The 27,298-nt window shown below is 41.7% G+C and overlaps 2 protein-coding genes across 9 annotated transcripts in view; one reads left to right on the top strand and one right to left on the bottom strand.

Annotated features, from left to right (window-relative positions):
• ZZZ3 (zinc finger ZZ-type containing 3) overlaps nucleotides 1-6,206 on the top strand; it is a 95,404-nt gene extending 89,198 nt beyond the window's left edge. For all 7 annotated transcript variants that reach the window (XM_074334971.1, XM_019743340.2, XM_074334969.1 and 4 more), the window contains one exon: nucleotides 121-6,206. In XM_074334971.1, coding sequence (XP_074191072.1) covers nucleotides 121-265 — 145 coding nt within the window. In that variant the 3' untranslated portion in view covers nucleotides 266-6,206. The remainder of the gene's footprint in view (nucleotides 1-120) is intronic.
• Nucleotides 5,692-27,298, bottom strand: part of AK5 (adenylate kinase 5) — a 202,633-nt gene continuing 181,026 nt past the window's right edge. For both annotated transcript variants that reach the window (XM_019743342.2, XM_019743343.2), the window contains exons 13-14: nucleotides 22,787-22,966; nucleotides 5,692-7,053 (exon numbers count right to left, since the gene is read on the bottom strand). In XM_019743342.2, coding sequence (XP_019598901.2) covers nucleotides 6,985-7,053; nucleotides 22,787-22,966 — 249 coding nt within the window. In that variant the 3' untranslated portion in view covers nucleotides 5,692-6,984. The remainder of the gene's footprint in view (nucleotides 7,054-22,786; nucleotides 22,967-27,298) is intronic.

The raw sequence follows: 27,298 nt of genomic DNA, 5'->3' as shown, positions 1-27,298 counted from the left end.
CTCGAGTAACTTTCCATTAGAGATTTTGGTAGATTAATGGATTTAAACAGGTTGAGCTCGCCGAAGTGCATCCCGTGCCAACCATGTAATAAGGTGTCTGTGTGTGTTTTCTCTTTGCAGTCTCCATGAAACAGATATTCACAAGGAAGATCACCAATTAGAACCTGTTTATAGGTCAGAGACATTTTTAGACAGAGACTACTGTGTGTCCCAGGGCACCAGTTATAATTACCTTGACCCAAACTACTTTCCAGCCAACAGATGACATGGAAGAGAGCATCGTATACTAGTCCTCTTCAACACATAGCAATGGTATCATTGTGAGTGATGTGCACAGTTTGGAAAGATTCTCTGCTTTCCCTGAAATGACACTCATAGCATGACAGCTTCCTGAGTGTTCTCGTCAAGTCCAGCTCTGCACTGTTGTGGCTTAGATCACTGTCAGCAGCTGCGCATCCCTGGTGAGCAAAGGGTTTCCTGGGGGAATTTCTCACCACCACGTTCCAGTTTTTTAGGTGGTGATCGGTGAGATGGAAACGAGAGCACACATTAAAGAGAGAGTAAATTCCAAAGGCTTCAAAGAACTTGGTCATAAATATGATAATGAGAAGACAAAGTATTTATATTAAAACAGTTTAGTAGCTTTCAGTTTTGTGAAAATAGTTTTCAGCACAGAAACTGACTTCTTTAGACAAAATTTTAACCAATGATGGTGTTTGCTTCTAGAATATACACTTTAAAAGAACTCACTGTCCCCGTGGTGGCCACTGGTGGCCTATAGTAAATTGGAGCTGCTTAACCATATTGATGTCTAATTTCTTTTAACCACAATGAACTGTCCTTGTTACCAACACAAAGCACTACAGGAGGCAACGGTGGCATTGCTTCCTTAACCAGCTCATGGTGTGTGAATGTTATAAAATTGTCACTCAGATATATTTTTTAAATGTAATGTTATATAAGATGATCATGTGATGTGTACAAACTATGGTGAAAAGTGCCAGTGGTAGTAACTGTGTAAAGTCTCTTAATTCACAACATTAATTCCTTTAAAATACACAGCCTTCTGCCTCTGTATTTGGAGTTGTCAGTGCAACTCATCAAAGAAAACTGCCTAATATAAAAATCATATATATATGGTAATAATTTCCCTCTTTTGTAGTCTGCACAAGATCCATAAAAGATTGTATTTTTATTACTATTTAAACAAGTGATTAAATTTAGTCTGCGCAGTGAGCAAGAGTTCACATGCATTCTTTTATACTGCTGGATTTTGTTGTGCATCATTTAAAACATTTTGTATGTTTCTTCTTATCTGTGTATACAGTATGTTCTTGAATAATATTCATTTGTCAGGAGAACTGTGAGAAATAAACTATGTGGATACTGTCTGTTTATATTATAGAATGCTTGTTGTGACTTCCTTTGGTTAGGTTTTGGATTTTTTTTTTACTAGTGTTAAAACCCAAATTTTTTATTATTTTTTTTTATTTTAAGGATTTGTTTTATCTGTCTTTTAAGAAAAGTAATACTATATTATGGAAAAGAGGGTGAATTTGAGAAATTCTGTAAAAGATGGTAATGTTTTCTTTTTCTTTGTTTTCTTTTTAATTTTTTTTAAATTAAAGTTTACTGAGGTGACAGTTGTTCGTAAAGTTACATAAAGATGGTAATATTTTCATTCAGTATGTGTTGAAATGCTAAATTAAACTGGGTTACAAAAAAGAACACATACCATGGTTAAAGAACAAGACAGTTATGTCCAGACGTGAAAACTAAACTTAGGTTGAAAATTTTATTCATTCTTTTTAATGAAAATAAACCCTTCACGTATTTAATTTAAATAGGTGGATTTTGAAAATTTCTGTATTCCCTGGAAATTATTACTCACTATTGGAAAAGAATATAAATATATTAAGTATTTTACTGACCCAATATTTAGAGTCACCTGCTTTTTTCTAATTTTAAATCAAGGAAACATTATTTACTGGTCCTCTTTAATCCATTGTAGGGTACTAAAATCAAACCCTGAATATTTTTAATTGAGAAAAGTAATATAATTTTAAATATAGAAATATGAGAATTTTAACATAATATATTAATTAAAGGTTACTGTGATGTTGATAAAATATATTGCATCAGAAAGAAAAGGAAATGGACTTGAGCTTAACCTCTCACCCTGGAAATATTACTAAGGGGAAGAAGAGAGAAATCATTAGAATTCTGGGCATTTTGATATTAAGTGTTAAGTGAATATGCCAGAAGATCTACCTTCAACTTGTAGCAAGACAGTAGCACTTGATGATAACTTCTGTAACTTCCTGCGTTTGTATAAAAATAATACCTGTTAGTTTTGGAAAACCATTTTGATCCATTCAAAAATCCCATAAAGTATGAATTATGCTTTGGAAGAGGGCTATGAATGATACAATTGTTATGTAAAAAATAAATCTACTTAAATGTATTTTCAAGGGCAAATATTTTGAGAACTTTGAGTGGCAAAGAGGATTATTTTCTGCTTGAGCAAAGATGAGTTTATTTTGCATTTTTTCCGCTCCAAGCTAATAGTCCTCATACCTATAAAAGGCCCGAACCGGTAGTAATAGTAGTAATGTGTTGTCGCTGTTTTAATTTGAAGACTGCAGGAATGGACAGGGCTGTCATTCGCAAGTAGGCCTCCCATCTCCTAAAAAGAGGTATTGGTTATGAGAGCCGAGGTGGACCTACTTGTTCAAAAGCATTGCTTGTTAAGTAGTAGTCAGTAGTAGGTCAGAGGTAGTATTTCCTGAAATAATGTGCTCAAGTGATTTGATAAGAACTGAAGGAACTTTCAATGACACCTAAAACCACTGCTTTCAGGTTTAGCAGAGGAGGTTTTAATTTGTGTGATGTGCAGTAATAATAATAATAATAGCAAACACTGATACCGTGCTTGCTATGTGCCAAGCAAGCATATAGTAATGGATTTAATTCTCACAGCCTTAGGAGGCAGGTTCATTTATTATCCTGTTTTCAGCTGAGGAAATCTGGCCAGAGAGGTTCAATAACTTGCCCAAGATCATGCAGTTAGTAAACGAGTTGCTTGGATTTTAACCTAGACAGATTGCTCCAGAGTCAGCATCTGCCTCACTCCCCGTTTCCCTTTATGTCCGGCATCGCTAAGGTTGTGGAGGTGGAGGTGTGCAGGGGTTGATTTTCAGTCTATTTTCCTGGTGTAGTGTGGTTCCTAGAGTACCCACCTGAGCGCATATCCAGGTTCATACACAGGATGCAGGCGCAGATGTGTGGCTGGGGGAAAAGCACTGAAATGGTCTGCCGTGATGAATTAGAAGGGCACACACACCATGTGCATGTTCTAATTAGACAGCAAACATGTGATTATGAGTCTTTAGGCAAAGCTGGGACTGAGGCTTCTGTCTCCTGCCTCACGCAGGCTTTGTTTCCACACTTAACCCAAGACTCTGCCTTGTCCATTTCTCTCCCTTTGTTTAAATTGCAGAACAGAAAGATTTACTGTGGTATGAGGAACATTAGGAAACAAAGAAATAGAGAAAATAGTACATCACATGTAGTAAGGATAAATGTTTTGTGAAATGTCTTTTTTAGTTATAAATATAATATGGCATGCCATATAAACTGTATTTTTTACTGCGGATAACAAAATTTGAAGGCCATTGTTCTAGGTACATTGGATGGGATCGGAAGTCTCCATATAGATAACAAGTGGGTTTTTCTACAACTTTATGGAGGCATTGTCCTTTTCAAGCTGTAAAGTTTGTTTTTATTTCTTACCTGGATGATAAGTGTGCTTCTGTTTAATGATCTCAGAAGAAAACAAAAAACAAAAACATTACTTTGTTTTTTTCCCATAGTTCATGTAGGTGATTAAGTGGATTTTTGAGAGTGGTGTCACATTTAGCTCCAGGGGACAGACACCATCCATGTCTGCCTGTATCCCTAGGGCCTGATTCTTAGTAGATTCTCAATAAATATTTTTTTGTCGTATGACCGATGTTTTGGTGAGTTACGTTTTTTCTCTAGGAAGGTAAGAGACACCTGTACCTGTGTGTCTGTGGGACCCGGAAGGGACTGAGGAATTCCATCCTGTCTTATCTGGAGGATGTGGCTCAGCCGTGGGTGGCTGAGAAGGTTTTGATTCTCTCTGGGACCCCAGATAGGCCTTGTATTTTGATTCTCAGCCATATTTTTAGACTCATGTAATGGAAAGCGCACTAGAGTGGAGACTCTGGGCCGTAGTCCCAATTGTGGAAGTGAAGCACTCAGTACATTTTGACAGAGAACCCCCTTTTGTTGAGCACTGAGATCTAGTAACTAATTTCCACGTATTCAACTTGTTCGTCCTCACAGCACCTCTGTGAGGTTGCTGTCATGACCTCCACTGTGTATTGTACAGAGGAGGAAACTAAGGTTCAGAGGATTTAAATGTCAGCTTTCAATAACTGCTAAGTGTGGGACTGAGGATACAAAGCCTTGCCCTTATGGAGCTTACTATCTAATGCAGAAGGCCAGCAATAAACATGTCAATGAAAAACATGTAATTTTAAGCAGAGATCAATGCTGTGAAAAAAATAATGCTTGAAGAGAAATGATGGGAGGATGGGGACCATTCTGTCATTTGAGGTGGAATAATCAAACGCCTCAAGGACCAGGGTAAAGACGAACACAGACTTAATTGGAGTGAGGGAATTAGGCTTGCGGATGGATAATGTGAGGGGAAGAGGTGGAAGGATAGCAACAACGGGACCCCGACGCAAACAAGAGCTGGCTTGTTCAGCAACATGAAGAGGCCAGTGTGGCTTGAGCCAGAGGAGCAAAAGGACAGTGGTCATTGACGGGGCGAGAGGGTCCAGGGCCAGACAGGTGAGGCCTCGAACGGAGACCATTGTCAAGCAGTTTGGATCATGTTCTGATGTCTTCTACATACACACAGGGTCTAATGCTGGGCAGAGACCTCTAAGGTCCCTGCCTGCTTTAAAATCCTGTGACTTTAAAGTGATGTCCTTTCATGCCATTCAAATTAGGAACGTGTTTTAGCAGTTCTGTAGAAGACTTGGTTTGCACCCCTACATACTCTGTAGGGGCAAAGCCATTTACCTCGGCTGATTTCTCTCAAGAGAGCAGGCAACTACAGTTTGCTGCCCTGCTGTCCCATGTCCCTCACCCATGCTTGTCAAAGCTGGTGAGGATGGACTGTGTTTGCCAACATGTGGTATGTGTTTAAAGAAGTCATTTTATGTTTTCTGGCACGACTGGTCATTTTCATTCTGTAGCTTTTTTTTCCCCTAATTTGCTCAAATACTCCTTGTGCTCCCCTATAAAGTGTGTGACAACTTGGGGTAGTAATAAAGTATTTGACAACTGTGCGGAGTTGTAGGAACATGCCCCTTTTTGTTAATAGAGGCATAATTGTAACCAAAGAAATTTAATTTCGTTAGCAAACACTGACATTTCTGTTTAAGAATGGCTAAGAAGGAAATACGAAAATTACCATGTATCACGAATACACTGAGAGTTCTCTCTGTAATAGCTTCAAACTGATCTATGGCCAAAATTAAAACCATATGAGCATCTCGTAAATCTCAGCTATTACTGTGTTTGCTTTTAATTCTGTTTGGAATAAGGCTTCAAATGCTTTCCAGAATGATGTGAGTTACAAATAAATAGAAAAAGTTATCATGTGTTCCATTTACTTTATTCGTACATAGCCATTTCAAGAAAAAAAATGTTTTTAAAAATACAATTTTGTCCCAGAAATGGATTCTTCACTGCACAGCCATTGAAGAAAAAAAATCATGCAAACGAACTATGGTCTGTTGTAGTGACTGAATGGAGAAGATGCAGTTATTCCAGGAGAATATGTAAGAAGCTCTGGTTTTGGCAACTGATAGCACAAAAGAGAACCCAAACTTCACTGGCTTGATGCGAAGAAACAGTTTTACATTTGGGGAAGATAAGGTCTGCAAAGCCCTGAAAAAGGCCCAAGTGAAACAAATACAGCATGGGATCTGTTCAACGTTGTGCGCTGACATGCCCCTCTCACGTCCACATCAGTTTTGTTACTGTTAGTGTATTTTTTTTAATTTGCTTGGCAACAGTATTAAGTAAATTGGTGATCATTTAAAATCAAAAGTGTAAGTTGACAGTCCAGTGGATGCAATAATAAATCACCTCATGCTTTTAAATTACATTTCGTCATTGGTATTAATATAAAATTGCCAAAATACACCACCAGGTACAGAAGTGACGAGGGTAGACAATTTTCTCCAGTTTGTTCTCTTAGCCATTATGACAGTATTCCAAACTAGCCAGTTTCATTCAAAATGAATAGAGAGATGTTATTGGTAACTATCTGGGTTTTGCTGTCTTGGAAAAGCTATATAATTGCACGTTTTTTACTTATCAAATTGAATCAGATTTCTTAGCAATAGTTGGCATTGTCAAGCTAATCTCTCTGGCTCTGAGCTACTAGTGGATAAGACTTGAGCAAACAAAGAGACCATCACCAGAGGAAGATGCCCAGGCTTGGCCCCCACATTAAAGGCTTTCATCAGGAAGCAGCATGTAGATAGATCTTGGGGAGAGAGAGGCGAGTTAGGCATGCTAACTCCTATCTGATAAGAGCAGACCGAATGATCAGACTCTAGCAAGTCCTGAGGGCACAGCTGGCACGGACTGGTACTGCACCGCAGCCCACACACTAACTTAGCTCTGAGGTGTAACCTACTGATGGGAAAGGATGCGTGCTGAGTCCAGACAGCTGTCTGAATTAAGACAAAGAGGTTGGAGAACACCAAATACACCATGCATGATTTCCAGACACCTCTCAGGTCAGGCTGGGAAGCAAACAGCAACGTCAGGATTTGAGGGGGACACAAAAAGTTTAACCTGAAACATACTGTGTTAAGGTATGAACCTTTTCATATTTTTCTCTGTCTCCACTCACAACATAGTGCAATTTTGCCTTCAGAAAATAGAGTCAATAGCTGTACAGAGTTGAAGAAAAACTTCCTCTGGTGTCCCCTCTGCATTTACCTATATGTAAAAGAAAAAAAGAGAGTTATACTTAAGAAATGTTTGTAAATTTTTAATGAACTTTAAAGAAACGTTTAATAAAAAAATTCACCTGCTTGCAACTTGCTATACAGAATTTTAAAACACAAGACTCCAAAAACAACAAATGAAGAGTAGTTGTTCAAAAACTAAACGTTTAAATTAAAACGATGAGATACCACTACACACCTATTAGAAGGGCCAGAATCCAAAACACTGACAGCACCAAATGCTGATGAGAATGTGGAACAACAGGAAGGCTCATTCTTTGCTGATGGGAATACAAAATGGTGCAGCCACTTTGGAAGACAGTTTGGGAATTTCTTACAAAATTAAACATATTCTTACTATATGATCTAGCAGTTGCACTCCCTGGTATTTGCCCTAAGGAGTTGAAAACGTCCACACCAAAATCTGCACACAGTTGCTTATAGCAGCTTTATTCATAATCGCCAAACTGGGAAGCCACCAAGATGTCCTTCAGCAGGTGGATGAACATCGAGATAAAGGAATATTATTTAGCGCTCAAGAGAAATGAGCTATCAAGCCATGGAAAGATACGGAGGCATCTTAGATGCATATTACTAAATCAAAGAAGCCAATCTGAAAAGGTTACATACTATGTGACATTTTGAAAAAGGTAAGAACTATGGAGACAATCAAAAGACCGGGTTGTGAGGAGAGAGGAATGAATCGGTGGAACAGGATTTTTATGGCAGTGAAACTATGGTACTAATGATGGGTACATGTCATACGTTTGTCAGGACCCGCAGAAACTGGGCTCTTGGTGATACTGTGTTGATGTAGCCTTCATCAGTTGTAACATGTACTACTCTTGTATGGGATGTTGGTAGTGGGGGAGGCTCTGCGTGTTTAGGGATAAAAGAACTCTATGCTCAATTTTGCTGTGAACCGAAAACTGCTCTAAAAAATTAAAGGTTTACAACAAAAACTAGGTGTCCTGTTAAGGTAAAGTATTGCTAAGGGTCATGGAAAGACTGGACTTAATTAAAATGAGACTTGTGAGTGTTGGAACATTTGGAGCAGGGCAGAGGTTGGTGGGTGAGGGGGAGGGCTGTGGAGAAGAAAGAAAAGCTGGGACCTCCACTTGTAGGTGTGCTAAGGGCAGAGTCTGCTTGGAGCAGGATGCACCAGGGCAAGGAGCCAACAATAAAGGAAGTAGGGAGGGAGGGAGCTGATTTCCTGGGCATGGAGGCACTACCCTGTTTCCCCGAAAATAAGACCTAGCCAGACCATCTTGTATTAATTTTTGCTCCAAAAGATGCATTAGAGCTGATGGTCTGGCTAGGTCTTATTTTCGGGGATACACGGTACTACCCCTTTCTTAAAAATTCCTACTATCGTGCCAACCACTGAGCTCACCACATGTGTGCCATCCATAAAACTAGAGGCTTGGTGGTCCACGTAAGACTCCTGGGAAGGGAGAAGAGGGTAGTGAGCTTGCTAAAATACAGCTTTTTCAGGCTTCATCTCTAAAGGTTTTCATTTGGTAGGTTTGGGCTGAGCCTTCATCTGCATATTTAAAAAATTATCCAGATGATTTTAACGTGGACCATCTTGGACTACACTTTGAGGAACACAATGATTTTTTTCAACTCTCGTTTACTTTTGTTTGGGCAAACTAGTTTCAGTTTCACAACACTACGGAGTTCACTGATTCCAGAGGTAGAATGACTTCTCAAAACAAAACATTTAAATATCCCAGAAATTAGATACAACAGTGTTTATAGAATCACTGTTTGTAATAGCCCCAAACTAGAAAAATCTCAGACGTCCTATTGGCAGTAGATGGATAAACTGGCATAGTTACATAATGAATGCTAGCATGATGGGAAAAACAAAACTACAGCTACATTCAACAACACGGATTAATCACACAAAGTCGAGGGAACGAAATAAGTCTCAAAAGAATATGCATACTGCGTGATTCAATTTATATAGTTTAAAAACAAGCAAAGCTTAAGTTAGGGATTGATGCATAGGTGGCAAAATCATAAAGAGAAGCAAGGAAATGATTATAAAAGTCAGGATAGTGGTTACTTCCTGGGGAGAGGAAGGGAACAGATCAGGAGAAACACATGGGGAGCTGGGATTCTCTACTTTTTTACTTTCGTGGTGATTACACGGTGTTCATTTATAATTCTTTAAATTACATGTTACTTTTATGCATTCCTGCATGTATATCTCGCAATAAGGAAGAAATTAAAACAAATATTGAGGTCTCCTTAGCCCCATAAATGTGTCCTACGGAATCCTCCAGGCTGGAGGCTGTTCTTCTGAGGGGGAAGGGACTTTGCCCCTGCATGTGTGGCCCTCACAGCACCTCACCTGTGTTGCTTTACCTCACCTTCCTTTTCCTTTCAACCAACACATTTCCTGGGTGTGAACAATGTGTTATGTGCTGGAGATACCAAGTTGAATAAAACACAACAGTCCTGCTCTCAAGAGCTCACAGTTCAACGAATTAATAGGAATTTACACTATTATGAGGTAACCATAGGAGCTAGAGATAAAAGAGCACCTTCACAATCTTGGGAGGGCACAGAAGCTTTCTGAGGAAAGGCATCATCATTTAAAACAATAAACTTCACCACTACTGACTAAAGCAGAAGTGCTTTTTACTTTTTTTTTTTAACTTATTTTTTTTTTAATCCCTTCCACTTTTCATTTCACTGCTGCCCTTGCTAGCTATCTTCCTTCTTCCCTCTCTCCTGCCCTCTATCCCCCAATCCGTGCTTTCCTCACTGCGTACCCTCCCTTTCTAGCTCCTGCTCTCACTCTCCCTCTCCTCACTTTCCATTGTTCCATCCCCTGCTCCATCCCCTAGAAGTGCTTCTTAAACAATCAGGGAATTCTAACAATGGCCTTAGAAGACAGGCGGTGTTATCCCCATTTCACAGGTGGTGAAACCTAGGCTGTGGAAGATGAATTGTATTTCCCAAGGTCATGCAGCTAAGTAAGTGTTACAGACCTGGTTCAAACCCATATCTCTGACTCCAAAGTCTTTGCACTTGTCGGCTATTCTACCACATCCACCAATTCAAAATGGCTGGATGGTTGAAGTTGGTGGGAGTGGCGACAGGTAAGCTAGAATGGTAGGCAGAGGTTGATTTAGAAAGAGGCTTGTATACTCTATTACGTGAAAATAATGGGGAGTCACAGAAGGGTTTTTAAGAAATGGGTTGATACGATCAAACACAGGTATGTAAAAATCTGTGATCAATACTTGTTTAATTGGAAAGAATTGCAAAAAGTTTGAAGCATAAGGCAAAGAGCACTGTATTAGGGGTGATGGTGCCTGGTACTGTCCCTAGTGAGCTAGGGCTTGGACTAGCCCCTCATCCTCTTGGGGCCTCAGCCATTCATACAGCTGACTGACACTTTTATAGGTCAAGTAAGTTCTCTGTCCCAGTACCCAGTGCATTGTTCCTGGCACAAACGTTGTTCCCAAAGTCCACTTTAGATCTCCCCCAGAAGAGGAGGCTAATTAGATGAGGGATTGACCCCGTTACCTTCTACTTCGTCTGCATGTAAGTATTCTTATAATTACCTAGTGGAGGGCCTATGGGACTCAAAAGTGGGTGATAACCTTTGCTTCATTTGGACAAACACCAACTATATTCTGGAACCTCTCCAGTCCTCACAAGGTGGTTGACACTCTGCAGGTTCCCTCTTTGTTCTGCAGTGTCTTGCTGAACTGTACTGGTTCCTTGCATTGAACTGACTTAACATGCCCTTTCCTAACTAGGCCTGAAATGCATCCCTCCTCCAACATATTCTCTAACCAGTACTACTCAACTCTCCTCAACCTTACATGCTTTTCTAAATTTATCTTCCTTCCGAAAGAAACCCACACCTGTATTTCCCATTCTTATCTCATAATAGTGATCATATCTCTATTAACACTGATAAATTATTAGTACAAAAAAATTTTTTTTTGAAGAACATTGATTATGTCCTATTTTTCTGCATTGTAACTGATATCCTGGTGTTTGAACGTAATGCCAGTGTTGGGTTCACGTAATTTGGTCTGACCATTATCCAGAATTTCTTTTAGACTCTGGTGGAAACGTTGATTACAACCCTTCAGTCCATTGTCTTTCCTTCCCTCTTTTATCATCAGAATGAACCAATGGCTCTTTCAACACAAACAACTGGTCGTAATTCACGGTGATGTTGAACTTTTCACTTCTTGGCCATATATAACCCCCCCATTGTCCCACATCTACACACCCAGCTAGATGGTAGCTCTGTGAGGGTAAGGTCATGTTCAGCACTGTACCCTCAGTTCCTGGCTCTAGATAGGTAGGCAAAGAAAAGCCGAGTGAAAGAATGTATCCTCATTTCCTTATTCCCTCTTCCCTCTCCTCACAGAATCGAGCTGGTGTGGGGCAGAAATACCAGGTAGGAGCTCATTTTCTGACCCACAATCTGGACTTCAAGAAAGGATATGGCGTTTTCTCTTACATAAACTAGGCAACTTAGTTTCAGAAACAAGGGCTAATGTGTGCAAGCACCTGAAGGGTGATACTTGTTTTCTGAGGACTGGGAGGTGGAGGGCTTTAGCTGGACCATTTCCTGCTTCTGTTTCCATCTAAAACCAAACTCCTCATTTTGCTTTGTGGCTGAAATACAGGGATTTACTAATTTAATTAAAAGGAAGCTTGTCATTGCTGCCCAGCCAGACTCGGTGTGATGTGTGGAACCCAGGGACGTGAGGAGATATAAAGACAAAATCAAATAATCAGGCTTTCTAGATGGAAAAAGCAGCCTTTGACTTGAGTGAGTAGGCGTAGGAAATCTATGACGCTATCTGGGGTCCTCATTAGGGCCCAAGAAACAAAGTTCTGAGAACAAAATTCTAGAGGCAGTGAGGCAATTAACAAAAAATTATAGAAGGTGTGTGTGTGTGTGTGTGTGTGTGTGTGTGTGTGTGTGTGTGTGTGTTGGGAAAGGATGGATTGGATTTTTATGAAACAAAAGAGCCCAGCTGAAGCGGGTGGGACCAAAGCCTTCTCTGTTTACTCTCCAAATTTCTCCCTCTGTTCTTCACAGGTTACCTGGACATTTCCTGAATCTCAAAGCGTAGTCTCCCTGCTCATCTAATTCCCACATGTAGAATATTTTAGGAGAACAATAAGTGGCTTTTATATTTTCATGTGTTACTGTGTAACGCAAAGGAAACGGAAAAAAGCCAGCTTACTCAGTACTTTTTAAGTTACAGGAACTATTCTCACCACTTACAACTTTAGCTAATTTAAACCAGCTAACAAGGTGCTAGGGTTTAACATCCTTAGTGAACAGATAAGAATGGTGTGTAATTAGCATATTGATTGTTTTGAGTGAAGGGGATTCCCTCAGCAATTGTGCAAAATTAAAAATAAGGTGTCTTCCAACATACAGTAAGGTTTTGCTCTGTAATCAATGCTGACAATATTAATTTACAACAACCATCTTTTCCCATGAACAGGAAAAGTAAGATGTCCTTTACTCAAAAGAACTCCCGTTCGGAATCAGCAAAGCCAGAATGTGTGAGGTTTTAATGTATTTTAATTGAAAACTAGGTAAGTGGATTTGCTCTGACTTGAAGAACTTAACCATTTTTGGTCTGAGACTTGATATAGAATCATGCAGTAAGTGATGTCCTGATCGTATACAATTTTTTTTTTAAAATAAAACAGCTAAAAGCCGATGAACAGGAAATGTGATTAAATTTCCGAATTTTCACCTGACTTCTCGGAGAGCAGTCAGTGATGATATTTCCGATCAGTCAGTGGAACATATTACTAAATGAGGAAAGTGGTCACCACACTTTGGGAATTGCACATTTTGTCTACTCTTCCTCTTTATTCTGTGAATTTGAAACCATTAAAACAGTTGGCTGGTTCCAACACTGTCCAGATCCAGTTGTGTTTTTCCTGAGTTTTCCCACACTGTTCAAAACATTGCCTGAGTTTTACTTTTGTTTTTCATATCTTGGCGCCACGGGGCTTCTGGGACAAACCAAGCTGTCACAAAGTGTTTTATGATTACTGCGTGTGCAACCAAAGTTCTTCCTCTTCTAATCTTGTCCTCTGTTAAGAGGACCAGACCCTCACAGCGCAGGAACCCTCCCTGCCAGAGGAAAGCAGCAGAGGCTCAGCCGAGGCAAAGCCCTTCAGAGGCAGCACCTGTGTCCCATCTGGGGACAAGCATTAGTTGAAATTTTTTTAAGTTAGGGTTATGTAAAGACTGCTCCTGGGGAGTCAGCATTTCACATGTCCGGTCAGGCCACGTATTTCTCCTCATCCTCAAGGCCATAGAAAGCAGGACTACATATACCTTTACTTTAGAGAACATTAAGGACAAGCTTTAGCAACAACTGGAGAATGATTTATAATCTGCACTTTTATGGCTTCTCTATACACAGGACTTCCCAAAGGACAAGCAGTTCGTCCATTTAAAATGTTACATGGTACTGCTTTTCCTTCTTTCTCCTCTTCCTCCCAATTCTGTCTGAAATTTAAGTTTGACTAACAGATATGAAAAATCTATCCTTTCTCAAAGTGACTTTCCTAAAACACATCTGATCAGTCATTCCCTGTTTAAAATGGTTCCCTCTATTATCCGCAGTCTTTAGTACACACTTTCTAGGCAAGTCTAGAACTGTGTTATCCAATGTAGCAGCCACAGGTGCCGTCTAAACACTAGACTGGTGGCTAGTACAGCTGAGGAATGGAATTTTTAATGTTATATAATTAAAATTGGCCTAACTTTTAGAACTGGTATTTGATTCCATGATTAGAAAATTCAGTTATATTGGAACAACTTGGGTATGTGAAATCTACCTTTTCAACCATAAATTTTATGAAATACAAATACAATTCTAGATTTTTGATGAAAATTTAGCATGTTAATTGAGATACACTTAAGTACCAGATTCTGAAGACATATTAAAAAAGACTGTAAAAGTATCTCAATAATTTTTATATTGATTACATGTTGAAATGATAATACTTAGAATACATTAGGTTAAATAAAATATATTGCTAAATTAATTTCACATGTTGCTTTTTAATTTATTTGTTATTAATGTGACTACTGAAATATGTTAAATTACATATGTGGCCCACATTGGACAATGTTGGTCTAGAAAATTCATTGAATGAGGGAGGAATGAATGAATGAATGAATGATTTAGATTGGATTCAAGGCTCTTCACAGTCTTGCCTCAACCTTGCTTTTTTATTTTTTTATTTTTCTAATTAAATAATTTTTTTTATTGGGGAACAGCGTGCTTCTCCAGGGCCCATCAGCTCCAAGTCGTTGTCCTTCAATCTAGTGGAGAGCGCAGTTCAGCTCCAAGTCCAGTTGCTGTTTTCAATCTCTAGATGCAGGGGGCACGGCCCACGATCCCATGTGGGAATTGAACCAGCAACCCTGTTGTCCAGAGCTTGTGCTCTAACCAACTGAGCCATCCGGCCGCCCTCAACCTTGCTTTTCTCAGTCCAGTCTCCCAATACTTTCGTTCATCTGTAAGTCACTACATCTTGTGCTAACACTATTGGGCTCTTTTACGTGTCAGTGCTGTGTCCCCTCTCCATCTGAGAGGGCTAAGTACAAGGATAAGAACTTGTACTTATCCTTTAGGACCCAGCTAAGATGTCCTCTTTTTTCTGAAACGTTTACCCACCTTTACAGGCTCAAGCTCTGTGTTTCAAAAGACCTGGAACATTCTGTGAATCCTTGCTGTGCGTGAAGAGTTTCATAGATTTCTTTTCCTCTTTGAATTGCCAGCATTATGCATCATGGCTCGCATATTGAAGATGCCCCATAAATGTCTGACTATGCCAAGGACCTTAGATGGAATAGAACCAATTCTCTGCTGTGGAATCCATGGCAATGGCTCCTGGAGAGGTTTTGAGTTAAAGTGACCCCAGTTAAGGGACTGAGCTGAGATCGGCCAAGGCAAAACCCACCATGTGATTAAAGCGACCACAGAGGAAGAAAATCAAGAATGTGCACGGAAGAGAAGAAAGTTCTGGAGTTCTTTCCTGCCTGCTGTTCTGGGGGGATACAAACAATCCCTGAGCACAACTCATTTCAACAGGACCACAGGGGTGCAAAGACTATTGTACCGAATGTAAAGCTCTTTTCAGGGAATCTAGTCAAGGCCTGCCAATCAGGAAGGGAGGGGGTGGCAAAAAGACTATTTCAAGCAGAGTCATAAAAATGCGTTTCATAGGAGTCTCAGAGACGGAAGATTTATGCCTCCTTTGTCAAATGAGAGGACAGAACCTTAGGGCTCCTCAAAGTCCCATTCTCCTTCATGCACCTTTCTTTCTACTGGCAGGGTGGAGGGATGGTTGTCTCAGATCTAGGCTGTGAGTGGAGCTCAACCCCTGGGAGTTCCAGATTGAATCCTGGGAGGCTTCAGACCCAGAACTGAGAAGTGAACTGAGCGGAGGTGGGGCATTGACAAAAGAGGCCAAACAGCCAGGAACTAGGAAATCCCTGAGCTTTTCTATATCCAAAGACTCATCTCAGGGCAATGTGCAGAGAAAGGGAAGTGGAAACACATGGGTTTAAAAAAGACCTCTGCTGACCATAGCTCAGCAGTCTCTCCACTAGAAACAAAAGCCTAAACAAGGATGTTTATTTACTGCATAGTTGTTAGTACTAGACAAATACAACCAAACTGGAAATAAACTGAGTGAATAAACTATAGAATATCCATACTATAGAATATTACATAACTATTAAAAAGAACACATTATTGTGATATGTATTGACTTCCAGATGTTTCAGAGAAATGTGTACAGGGTGGTAGTATTTTTATGAAATCAGAGCTGTCCACCACATGGGTGTGTGTGTGTTTATACAGGGTAGACAGGTCCGGGTGAGAGAGGGGAGGGGCGGGGGAGAGGGGGCTGGAAAGATACATAAACTGCTCACACTGGTTATTGGAGAGGAGCGAGGTTGGAAGGTGCATCGTTAGCTCTTTTTATTTTTTAGTTTTTTATAGTATAGATACTTTCCTTTTATGATAGTGAGCTTTTATTACTTTAGTAATTTCAAAAAAAATCCTTTGAAATAAATCTAATCCCAGCCACCAATATCAACACAACAATTTTAACACAACTAGGACCATTGAATCACCTGCTAATGCTCTCCTGTATTTAGCCTATTTGATCTTCAGAGAATCTCAAGGGCAATTCCTCCTATTCCCTTACCTTCTGGGGCATGGGGATCTGGCAAGCATTCCTTGATATAGCCCTCTCCTAAATTCCCACTAAAATTCCCATGGAGATCCAGAAAAAGATAATAGTCACAGGCATTCTGATAAATTGGATTGTTACCTATTGCCAATGGAACGAGATTCCATTATCTGATCCTGACTTAGAAAATGACCAGAAAAGCAGGCATCTGTCCCATTCTGCTATGTTGCCACAACTTTCAAAGGCAAGAGCTGTTCTCCCTATGCCTCACCAGGACGTCTTTTTCTGTGTCTAATTTAAGACTGTGTTACCAAAAGAACAACTGAGGAGAGAGGGGGACTCTTCCCAAACTATCAATCCTGGTGCAGAAGGGGCAAGCAAGAAGAGCCCTGGGAGGAATTGTATCCAGGGGCCTCAGGGGACCCTGCTCAGCAAGCCTCTGCCCCGAAATCCCACATGAGGGGAGGAGGAGCTGTGCCTTCCAGTGTAAGAGCTGAGTGTGAGCAGTTTTGAGTAAACAAGGGCACTAAATGCGATTAATGATCATCTGCCCCTCCTGTGGGTCTGGAGAGTCCCCTCCCCCTCCACCCTCGAGTTGAAGAACGTGGCACATTATAGTTTCCAAAGGTGGCTGCAACAATCTGTCCCACCCCACATCCTCTTCTGAATGAGATCTTGCCATTCACCCATCAAGCGATGAAGTATAATCTCCCTCCCCTTGAACCTGGGCTGGCTTTAGTGGCATTTTTGTAACCAGTAGAATGCAGTAGAAACGAGGCTGTGTGACTTCCTGGGCTAGGTCAGAAGAAGTCTTGCATCTACTGCCTTGGTCTCTTGGAACATTTACTCCCTGGAGGCTCTCTTTGGGAGGCCACTTTTGGAACCCAGGAGCAATGCTGGGAGAAGTACAAGCCATTCTAGAGAGGCCACATGTAGTTGCTCTGGTTGACAGTTGCAGGTAAGTCATCCCAGCCCAGGCACCAGCCATGTGTACAAGGATTGGTCTTTGAAGTAGAGACAGTGGCCCTCGTTGTGAGGGCCCCCAGCTGTGGACTCATCCCAGCTGAGGCCCCAAACACCGTGGAGCAGAGAGGAGCCATCCCCCCTGTGCTTTTTCCAAATTCCTGATGCACAGAAGCCACAAGTATCAAATAATGGTGGTTGTTTTATGCCACTAAATTTTGGGTGGTTTGTTATACGACTGGAATAGAAGATAAGAGTAAACTTAAGACAAACTGAGGTTTCTGAGGAAATCAGCTACAAAAAAGACAAAAGGCACACCATTCCAGTGACTCGGGAGATAAGAAGACCTCTGAAAATCACAAAATATAAAAACTAGAAAAATTTTAAGTAAAATTTTTTGAATCCTCAACAATAAATATTTGAGTACCTTTTTTCCCCCTTGCACCAGGCACGGTGCAACACACTGGGGGTCACGCTGTGCACAAGACAGAAATAATTCTTCCCACCGGAGAATTTACTTTTTATTGGTAGATACAGAAAAGTAAAGAAGTAATTGTAACCAATCATGATAAACACAAAGATGGAGAAAGAAATAGTGCTGTAAGGCTACAGAGGCGGGACAATTAATGCATACTGTTGCTAGTTTAAACAGCATGTGAGAAGACGTGATTGCTCTGAAATAGGAGCAGAAAGTCATGAAGTGAGAACAGGCTTAGACTGAAAAGGCAATGGCATGAGATGGAAAAAGTATGCTAAGATAAATAAAACTACACGTGAGAATTAAAATCAATGTCAGTAGCTAAAGAACAGGAATGAGGGTGTGAAAAATTGAATTGGTAATGTGGAAAACAAATCTGGGATTTTCCCCTAGAATGTAGCTAGCAAAAAATGAAAATAGTGGAGTGGGTTATATAACTGTGCTCTCCAATGCGGAAGGCACTGTCACATGTTGCTGTTGAGCACTTGACATGTGGCTACTCTGAATTGAGATGTGCTGTCAGTATAAAATACACATCAGATTTCAAAGACTTGATAAAATTAGTGTCACCTATTCCTTTTTACTTTTTAAAATGTGGCTACTAGAAAATTTAAAATTACATAAGCGGCTCACCTTATATTTCTAGTGGACAGAGCTGGTATGAAGGAAGAGAGTGAGATCCAAGAATTTTGTGTTTTTGAGGAATTTTGAGGAAAAACAAGGAACAGTGGTACATAAAAAATAATCAAAGAATAACTAGTTATTCTTTGAAACTTTCTTGAGTTAAAAACAATATGCCTATGCCAGTGAAAACTCAGTGAAAGCAGACTTAGATCTGGACACAACTTTTGAAATGCATGGAAAAATTTAAAAAAAAAATTTTAAAGATACCAGTTGCAAAAAAGTTTACTTCCAAATTTGTCTCTGCCTTTCCTCCACAATACTTAATGCTTGAAAACAGTGGAGTAATGTTTACTGACTTTACATCAAAAAATATTATGACCTAAATTTTATATCCAGTGGAACTGTCATTTGTATGTAAAGCCCCTATAATGACATTCTCATATAGTCACAGATAAATTGAACTGAAAATTAGTTGGAGTTACTTTAGCCAATGGAAAGAAAAATAAAAATTAAGAATTCAAGTATAGAGAGTTCAAGATATAAAAGTAATTTGGGGGTTTTCTTTTACAGTCTAACACAATTAGACTTCAAACTTAGGAATTTAGTTGATAAGGGTTATCAACTGGATTTTGCATCCAAGGGGTGAAATTTGACCTTACGGTGTCTTTTGCTTCTACTCTTTCATGGTCATACCAAGAACTGCATTTCGCATTCTTTATTCCTCAGTTCACAGGAAGTCTCCTGCCAGTTTAGATGACTACCCAGAACAACAATGGGTACTGTTGTATGTCAGGACTTACTAAAAATGGCTAACCTATTTATGAAGTTCGGACACTGCAGCAGAAGAATTGCTGACCAAAAACTTATTTTCCTTTTTACAAAAGCAGAGTTGCCAAGGAACTTGATTTTCTGCATCTGTAAAATGCATGTTTAATGAGTCCTTGGCCTCTCTTTTTATTTTTCTTTAATGATTAAGACTAATAAGTAACCCAGGGACTTTTTACTCTGATATGCTACGTTTCAATTATTTTTTCAATAACAAATTATCTCACTCTGGGGAAAAAAGGCTTCCTTTTATGGGTCACTGCTAGTGAATTGGGTCTGACTGGGGCACTGCTGTGTTGAGGAAGTTTCAACAGTGACCCTGAGGCAGCGTCCAGAGTGGATAGGAAAGAAGTGCCACAACTGGTTACTATCCTCAGTGCAAGGAGAGACGGAATGGAGAAAAGTTCTGTTCTAACTCTTTCTCAGATGCAGAGTGAGGCTGGCTTTATGAGGGGTTGAGGTGGGGGGGAAACAGCTGGAAACTTAGGGGATCTATTTGTATCACCTATACCTCTATCCCTTGGTTTGTTACAAGAAGTTCTAACATTATTTTATGATGATGGCATAATAAGGACATAAGGAAAAAGGCAGTGACTGTATGAATTCTGCTTTGCTTTTTTATCACCTTTGTTTGAAATTTCATTGCACTTTTTCTGGCTAGCTGGTGGCCCAAAAGGCGGACTGTCATTAGGCAGTGGTGTCAGCTAATGGATTCACCATAAGCATAACTGGCCACGCTGAAGCCTGAAGGAAGTGCTTGTGGAGGGTGGTCTCTTTCTGGGCTGGACCACGGTATGGCTCTAATTTCTAAGTAAGTCTCACTGAGCTGCTGTTTGTCTCACTTGCATCTTGAATTGCATTCACCAGCCCCACCTAGTTTTAAGAAAACTCCTTACATGATTTGGGAGCCCACGTGGATGGTGAACAGCCCTGCTTTGGGCTCAGTAAACCAATGCGAAAGGGAGGAGGTGCTAACAATCCAAGAACATCACGGGAACAAGACACAAATTGTCACTTGGAATCAGGGGAAGATTAAGCTGTTGAGAGAAGACCAGGCAGGAGCCCACAGGCCAGAGAGCACAAAGGGACAGAGACTTTCCCTTTCTCTAGTGGAAAAAAATAAGCTTGTCCCTCCCTCTCTCCTGCTTCCCCTCCATTCCCCCTTCTGTAGCCTGAGCCGCTGGCAACTCCCCCCACACCCATGGAACACCTGCAAACAATTCTCACCTCCTGGGCCCAGCACTCTGCCCTCCCAGTCTCTCTGTGAGGTGGGAGGGAAGCTTGCTCATTTCCACAGGAGGCTGTGTGTTGGTAGAGGACAGCCCTGGGCAGAGGCAGTGGGATAAAGTAGCCCCTCTGAGAAGTCCTCTGGGAGTCCTGCGGGCTGGAGCCCACACGGCTCTGGAGTCAGGGCTGGAGTGGTTTTAAATACTTGCGAAGTGGATCATAAATGTTAGCTCACCGCGGACCTGCCTGCCAGCATCTCTAAAATGCAGGGGAAGCTGAAGAGGTGAGCCAAGTGGCACTTCCTTTTCTAGTAACTTAGATATTTCTAAGGAGGATTCCAGGACTCAGATTTATCTGAGAACTCGGTTAGCCCTGCACCCACGTGCCAATCATTTGTGAGTGTGTCGAATTTTTGTTGGAGTAATACAAGACAGAAAGCAAAAGGATTTTCTGACTCTGAAAGTGGTTAAATTCTCAATTACTTATGGATTTTCCCACCTCTACAAATCTTGAGAGTGGAAGACATCTCTTCTGTCTGGAAAATTTCTGTATGTGTTCCAGGCTGCACACGGGGTGGAAATCACTAATCTTGGAAAGGCCTTTGCAACACTGAATTCTTAAACCCCTGCTTGTATACAATACACTTTTTGTATGCTTGTTTTAAACGGCCTAAGTTTTATTTTATGCAGGCAGCAACCAGAGATTACACGAAGCACAGCAAAGGGTTTTATCTTGCACATCAAGTCCTATTAATTGATGGAGTGTTGTGCTAACAAACAGACATATTGAGGCCACATCTGGGACTGTAGGAAAGAGTGCGACGATGGATTAGCAATGTCTGCCCTGGATCCAGAAGTTGAGGACTATGTCTCTCATCCCTCCTATTTGACATTGCTGTGTTAAATCAGGGGACACCTTTCAGACCTCTATCTCCAGGGCTAAGCTCTTGGATTCTGGAAAATTGGCCATTAACACGTTTAGAAGCTAAGAATTCATTATCAATTGTTTTCCCCAAGGAATCATTAATGTAGCTGCCAGAGACAAGTTTATTATTTATGGATTGAAGTCTGTGAATAGCAGAAAGTAGATGTTTACTCCCCCTGTTCTGCTTTGGGGCCTCAGGATTTTGTTCCTGGAATACTGCCCCAGCCTCCCAGTGATCTCCCAGGCTTACGTTTTGGGGATCTGTTCTCTACAAGGCTGATGGAGTGAGCTGTCTAAATGAAAACCCTGATTACGTCTGTCCCCTTCAGTCGTTCCCATCATCCAAAGGACAGTTATTTGCTCTTACATAAATAAGGTTCATCTTGATCTGTTTCTTGCTTGCCTCTCCAGCCCCGTCTCTTGTCCCTCTTTCCCTTGGCATTTTATGTCACAGCCAAGGCGAATTCCTTGTTCCTCCTGACCTTTTCCACTTGGGGCTCCTTCCATGTGGAGTGCCCTGCTCCCCTCACAGCCTACCCGCCCCACCTCGAGGATCAACTGAGTTGATCTTCTTCAATGCCTTTCCTTTCCCCTTAGATTGGGTTAAAGGGCCCTTGGAAATCACTCTGCTTGCTTTGACCCCTTATTGTGATCGCAGATTTATCTATTATATGTCCCCTGCTAAAATCCTAAGCTCTACCAGGCAAGAACCACATCTTATTATCTACATCCAAACCACTAGGGCAATAGATGGCCCGTAGGAGGTGCTTGAAACATGTTTATTAAATGAGTATATGAATTGGGTAGTTTTGGGTAGTTTTCCCAAATTAATGAAATTAATAATTTCTGTATGTGTTCCCGCAAGGATTATCACTTATGATCATTAAGTTGACACTACTCATTTCCCTATGGTATCTTCATTGTTTTACCGAATTATCTGCTCTCTTGGCCCCATATACTGCTTCTTTGAATAACAGTCATTGTAAGAAATTGAGGAAAAAGAGCCAAGGGCCAATTATGAACTGTGAAAAAATCTAGAAATTCAAAGACGTTGAATTTTAGATCTAGAAGAGACCTTTTAGATAATTTTGTTCAGCTGAGGTGAGGTCTAGAAGGCAGAACTTATGCCTCATCCATGCCTCCCTCCCTCCCTTCCTCTCTTTGTCTCCTTTTTTGGGAAAGGCATTGTTTTCAGCAATTATAAAGGCATCTGTGAAAATTGTATGACCAGATTTCATGGTCCATATGATGACAAATAATTTAATTTTGATTGCTACAAAAGCGAAGAGAATAAGGGACCCATATTTTGACCCAAATTGTGCAGCTGTGTGCAGCTGCAATTCCCAGATTCCTTAACCAAAAACGTCCTGTTCTCTCTCTCTCTCTCTCTCTCTCTCTCTCTCTCTCTCTCTCTCTGTAACTGGCTCATTTGGAGCAGGAAAGGGAAATGATTCACCTTATGTAGCTGTGTCTTCGTCTCATAGTAGGCGATCACCGGAATGGAGGCTCGGTAGTAGGTTTCAAGGCGCTTGGCGATAGTGGACGTGTTGTCTGTGCCCGGACTGCTCTGGAGGAGGCGGGTGGTCATGGTGTCTGCAGAACAGTCCATACAGATCACCAAGTGCGGGTCTCCAATCTGGGGGATGAGGGAGCATAACACGGTCAGAAATTCTATTCCATGATGTTCTGGAAAGGCCTGGGACCCCTAGTTCTTCCCGTTCTTGGCCTCCTGGTTCTTCTCAGGGTCTCAGAACTGCATCGTGACATAGTTGGGACTGGACTTCATGGCTTCTCATTTCCAGGTCAGTGGCTTTCCACATGCTGCCTCAGAGCTCTTTCTTGCCCTCAGCTGTTGTCACCTCACATAATGCAGGGATTATATAGAATGCTACCCAATGCAGTCACGATCTGTTCTCCACATTAAGGGGAGGGGTGTGTGTGTGTGAGAGATTTCCTCATGGAAGCTTTCCCTGACCTACTGAGGCAGAGTTAATCACTTCCTCCTCTGTACCACTATTATATCTTTTGGTAAAAAATTTTTATTAAAAATATAGCTAACATACAATATTATGTTAGTTTCAGGGGTAGACCACATTTATATACCTAAAGAAGCGATCATCATGATAAGTCCAACAACCATCTGACACTGTACTATGCTATCACAATATTATTAACTGTTTTACCCATGCTGTTTGTTACAGCCCTTAGGCTGACTGGCTGTGGGGTTTGGCCTTGTCCACAACTTACGGGCTGCTTTGTGGGGAGCTTACCCAACTGAGTGGGATTCTCCCCAGCAGGCTCTGGTGCCTGCTGAGATTGCCCTTTGGGTGTGCCATTTGTAGTGCTAATTGGGTGGTGCTCTGCTGTGGTCTGAAGTCAACTTACAAGTATGTTGGTGCTGGGGCCTCTTGGGAGGGGCTCCCTCTTGGGATCTGCAAGCCCAGGTCACCCACTGTCTGTGACTGGTGGGGGGCTACCTGGTAGGAGTTACACAGTGATCTGCAGTAGTTTGCTGCCTTTGCTAACCCTGGGGGCACATGGGAAAGGCCATGATGTGAACCAAGGATGGCTGCCACCAGTACCAGGCCTGGAGTAACTCTGCAAACAGCCAGGACACCTGGAGGTCTGCTGCCACCTGTCGGCTCCCTTAAGGTTCAATTACTGATAAAGCTTCATGCAGTATGCAAGTTGGGTGAGGTAGGGTCTCAGGGAGTCTCTAGATTGGGAAGAGTTGTGGTCACCAGGTTAATGTAGACTCTGGTTTGGTGCCAGTGCTGAGCCTGGAGTGACTCAGCAAAAGTCTAAGAGCACACCGAGGCCAGTTTCTTCCTGCCTGGGGCCTGTGGACTCAGATAGTTTTCCAAAAAAGAGTGTAATTTGGGAGAGGCTCATGCTCATGGAGAAAGTGGCTCAGGCAGTACTCAAGTTGAGTGGGGCGGCGAACTAGCTGAGTCAGCAGGGCAGACCAGTGGAGCTCACCAGGCCAATCAGATTCCGATTTGGCCTGTGGGGGTGGGCTCAACACAGGAAAGATGGCGCCCACCTGCTGGCTGCACCAGATCAGCACTCCTCATCAGGAAGATGCCAACTGTCCTCCAGTCTTCCCCTGGAAGCCACACACCTCAGTGTGCCCCCTGTATGTCTCCAAGGTCCCACGAGTCACCGTCCCTCCTCTGGAGCTCAAGGTAAGGGTCTTGCGAGTGAGTCTGTGTTTGGGCTGTTTAAGAGGATGTCTGGGTTTCCCACAGCCTTCCGTCCCACCCAAATGGTCGGAATCACCACTGTTTTTTTACAGCCAGCTGGTGTGGGGGCTCCTCTTCTTGGCACCAGTACTCCAGGCTGGGAAGCCTGGTGTGGGGGACTGGGGTGCTTTGCTCCTCTCGGGGGGGAACCTGTGCAACTGAGATATCCCTCCTGATTCTCAACCACCACAGGGAGGTTGGGGCCTGTTCTGTGTTTCCGCCCCTCCTACCAGTCTCGATGTGGCTCCTTCTATATATTTTCAGTCTGCTTAGCTAGACTTCAGATGGTTCTCCAGGTTGATTTTTCTATAACTTAGTGTAATTTTAATGTGTGCATGGAAGGATGCAGCCACAGTGTTTATCTACTCTGCCATTTTTGATCTCTCCATCCCGCCATTCTATCTTATACCAGCCAGAGGCAGTGTAGTGTGACTGTGTCTATATTATGTGGGAGTTAGTAAGCATAATGGTTGAACACACGAAGGTTGGAGTCAGGCTGCTTAGGGTCAAATCCTGGTGTGGTGACTTGTCTCCAAGATAGTCTTAATCAATTCCTTGCCTCAATGTACCCCAAGCTCTTCCCCTATTGAGACACAGAGCCCATACCTCCACCTCCTTGACTCTAAGCTGACCTATAACTGTTATGACCAACAGAACACAGTGGAAATAATGTAGTATGTTTTTAGAATCAAGATCATTAAGAAATTTTGCAGTTTCTGCCTGGTCAACTGCCATCCAAGATGTCTAACCATTCTGACTGCTAAGCTGTGAGGCAGCCCAAGATGGCCACTCAGACAGAGGCCATGTGGACAGGGAGACCCATTCAGCCCTTGGCTGTTCTAGAAATCCCAGCCCTGGTTCCAGAAATGTACACTCAGCCTTAGCCAATATCTGACTGTATAAAGGACCCCAAGTGCCAACCAGCCACCCAAGTCCATCAAACCCCAGAACGCTATTAGAGAAAATAACAAATTGCTATTTTAAGCTACCTGACTTCATCATTAACTGAAAGTGTCACCCAACTTCTCTACATCCCAATTTTCTATTTTTTACAATGAAGATAACCACAGAATTGCTGTGTGGATTACATTAAGTAATGTCAGTATGTTGCTTGGCATTTAATAATACGTATTAGCTATTATGCTCATTTCCTCTATTAGGCTACGATCTCTTTGTGTGCAGGGGTTAGTGCTCAAATCCTGGTTTCATGTCTTAAATATGTAGTAGGTAGGTGATTAAAAAATGTCTCAATGAATGAGTGATGATGATACGATCAGTAGCATGAACTACCCATCTCCCCTTCTCTTAAATGTTCTTTGGCTCCTGATGTCTTTGTGTCTGTGTTGCGTCTACTACCAACCCCAATTCTGCGTCAAAAGAAACCGTGACTGCCTCCTGATCTTGCAATAATTAGGCTGTAAGTAATACAGGGAGGATTGCCACCTGCACTGTGGAAAGTGCCTGGAATGCATGGGAACAGTCGGGCTGGGGAGGACTTTTAGGTAACACACAGAATGAAAAGTTGCTACTAAGTGTTGATCAAACATTTATCGACCCTCTCTGAGGGATGAAATTAAAGGGACAGAGTGGAAAGAGTCTCCAAAATCTAGAAGCGTGAAATAAACCTCTGGAATATGTCATGCAACTTTTCTGCTGTATTAATTGGAAAACAAAAATGAGCATTTGAGCCGCAAGAAAGACTGGATGATGGTTTAGAGGAAAGTGACCCTTGTCTACCAGCAGAGGGCGAGCTAGGGTTCAGTTACAGAGTTGAGCGCCCTGGAGCTGTTTCTGGTTGGAGCTGCATGAGAAGACTAGGAGAGTTTTCCATTTGTGGGGGTTTCCCATTCTTGGGGACAGGAAAGAAAATTCAGGGACTCATTCAGATACAAATAGAAATAATGTGTATCTGAGCAGGAGCCGTCAGTAAATGACTCTCTGGACCAAAATAAGTGTAGGAGGTAGAGGTAGATTTGTCTTCTACATTGATTCTCAAATTGTGGTCCTTGGGCCTGCAGCACAGGCATTATCTAGGAGCTTATTAGAAATGCAGTCTCAGGCACAATCCAGGACCTGCTGAATCAGTCTGCATTTTAAGAAGATCAGGGGATTCTTCACAAAATAATTGCTTGAGAAGCTGTTCTACCAAGACATTTCCTCGTGCTGAGACTATATGGGGTTTGAACTAACCTATCTCTCCTGGAATCAGCACTCCCTTCCTGCATAAAAAGCTATACAGCATCATTCCATTTGGAAGTGGCCTGTACCACTGATGTTTTTAATACCTAAACATTTTTGAAATGTTCAAATAAGATACCATTTAATTATGTTTCAAAGCACTTTGATATGTATCTTTAGAAAGTCCCTTGGAGGAGCATCTCTTTCACTGGACTGTGGTTAGCCTCTAGCCTCTAGCCTCATGTGACTGGGAGAGCAGAGAGCTCTGCCTTTGTCTGAATGACTCACAGAAACTTGGGGACAACTTCCTGCTCCCGCCATCACCCTGCTGGTATCCTTGGGGTTCTGTCACATAAGCACTGGGTTCTTCATGGCCTTTGGGTATTCAGAGGCCCTCTATTAGAGCACAAGTGCCCTTGGAAGGGTGGCTGAGATACCATAAGCAGCATCCCAGCAGCTAAGGGTTTTACATATGGCCATCCCTTGAACCCGTTCAGCACCCCTGCTGGGAGGTATTATCTCTGCTTTAAGGATGAGGAAATGGAAAC

This window comes from Rhinolophus sinicus, linkage group LG06 (assembly GCF_036562045.2).
Source record: "Rhinolophus sinicus isolate RSC01 linkage group LG06, ASM3656204v1, whole genome shotgun sequence".
NCBI lineage: Eukaryota > Metazoa > Chordata > Mammalia > Chiroptera > Rhinolophidae > Rhinolophus > Rhinolophus sinicus.
The sequence above is the reverse complement of the archived record's forward strand: the minus strand, read 5'-3'. Positions and strand labels throughout refer to the sequence as shown.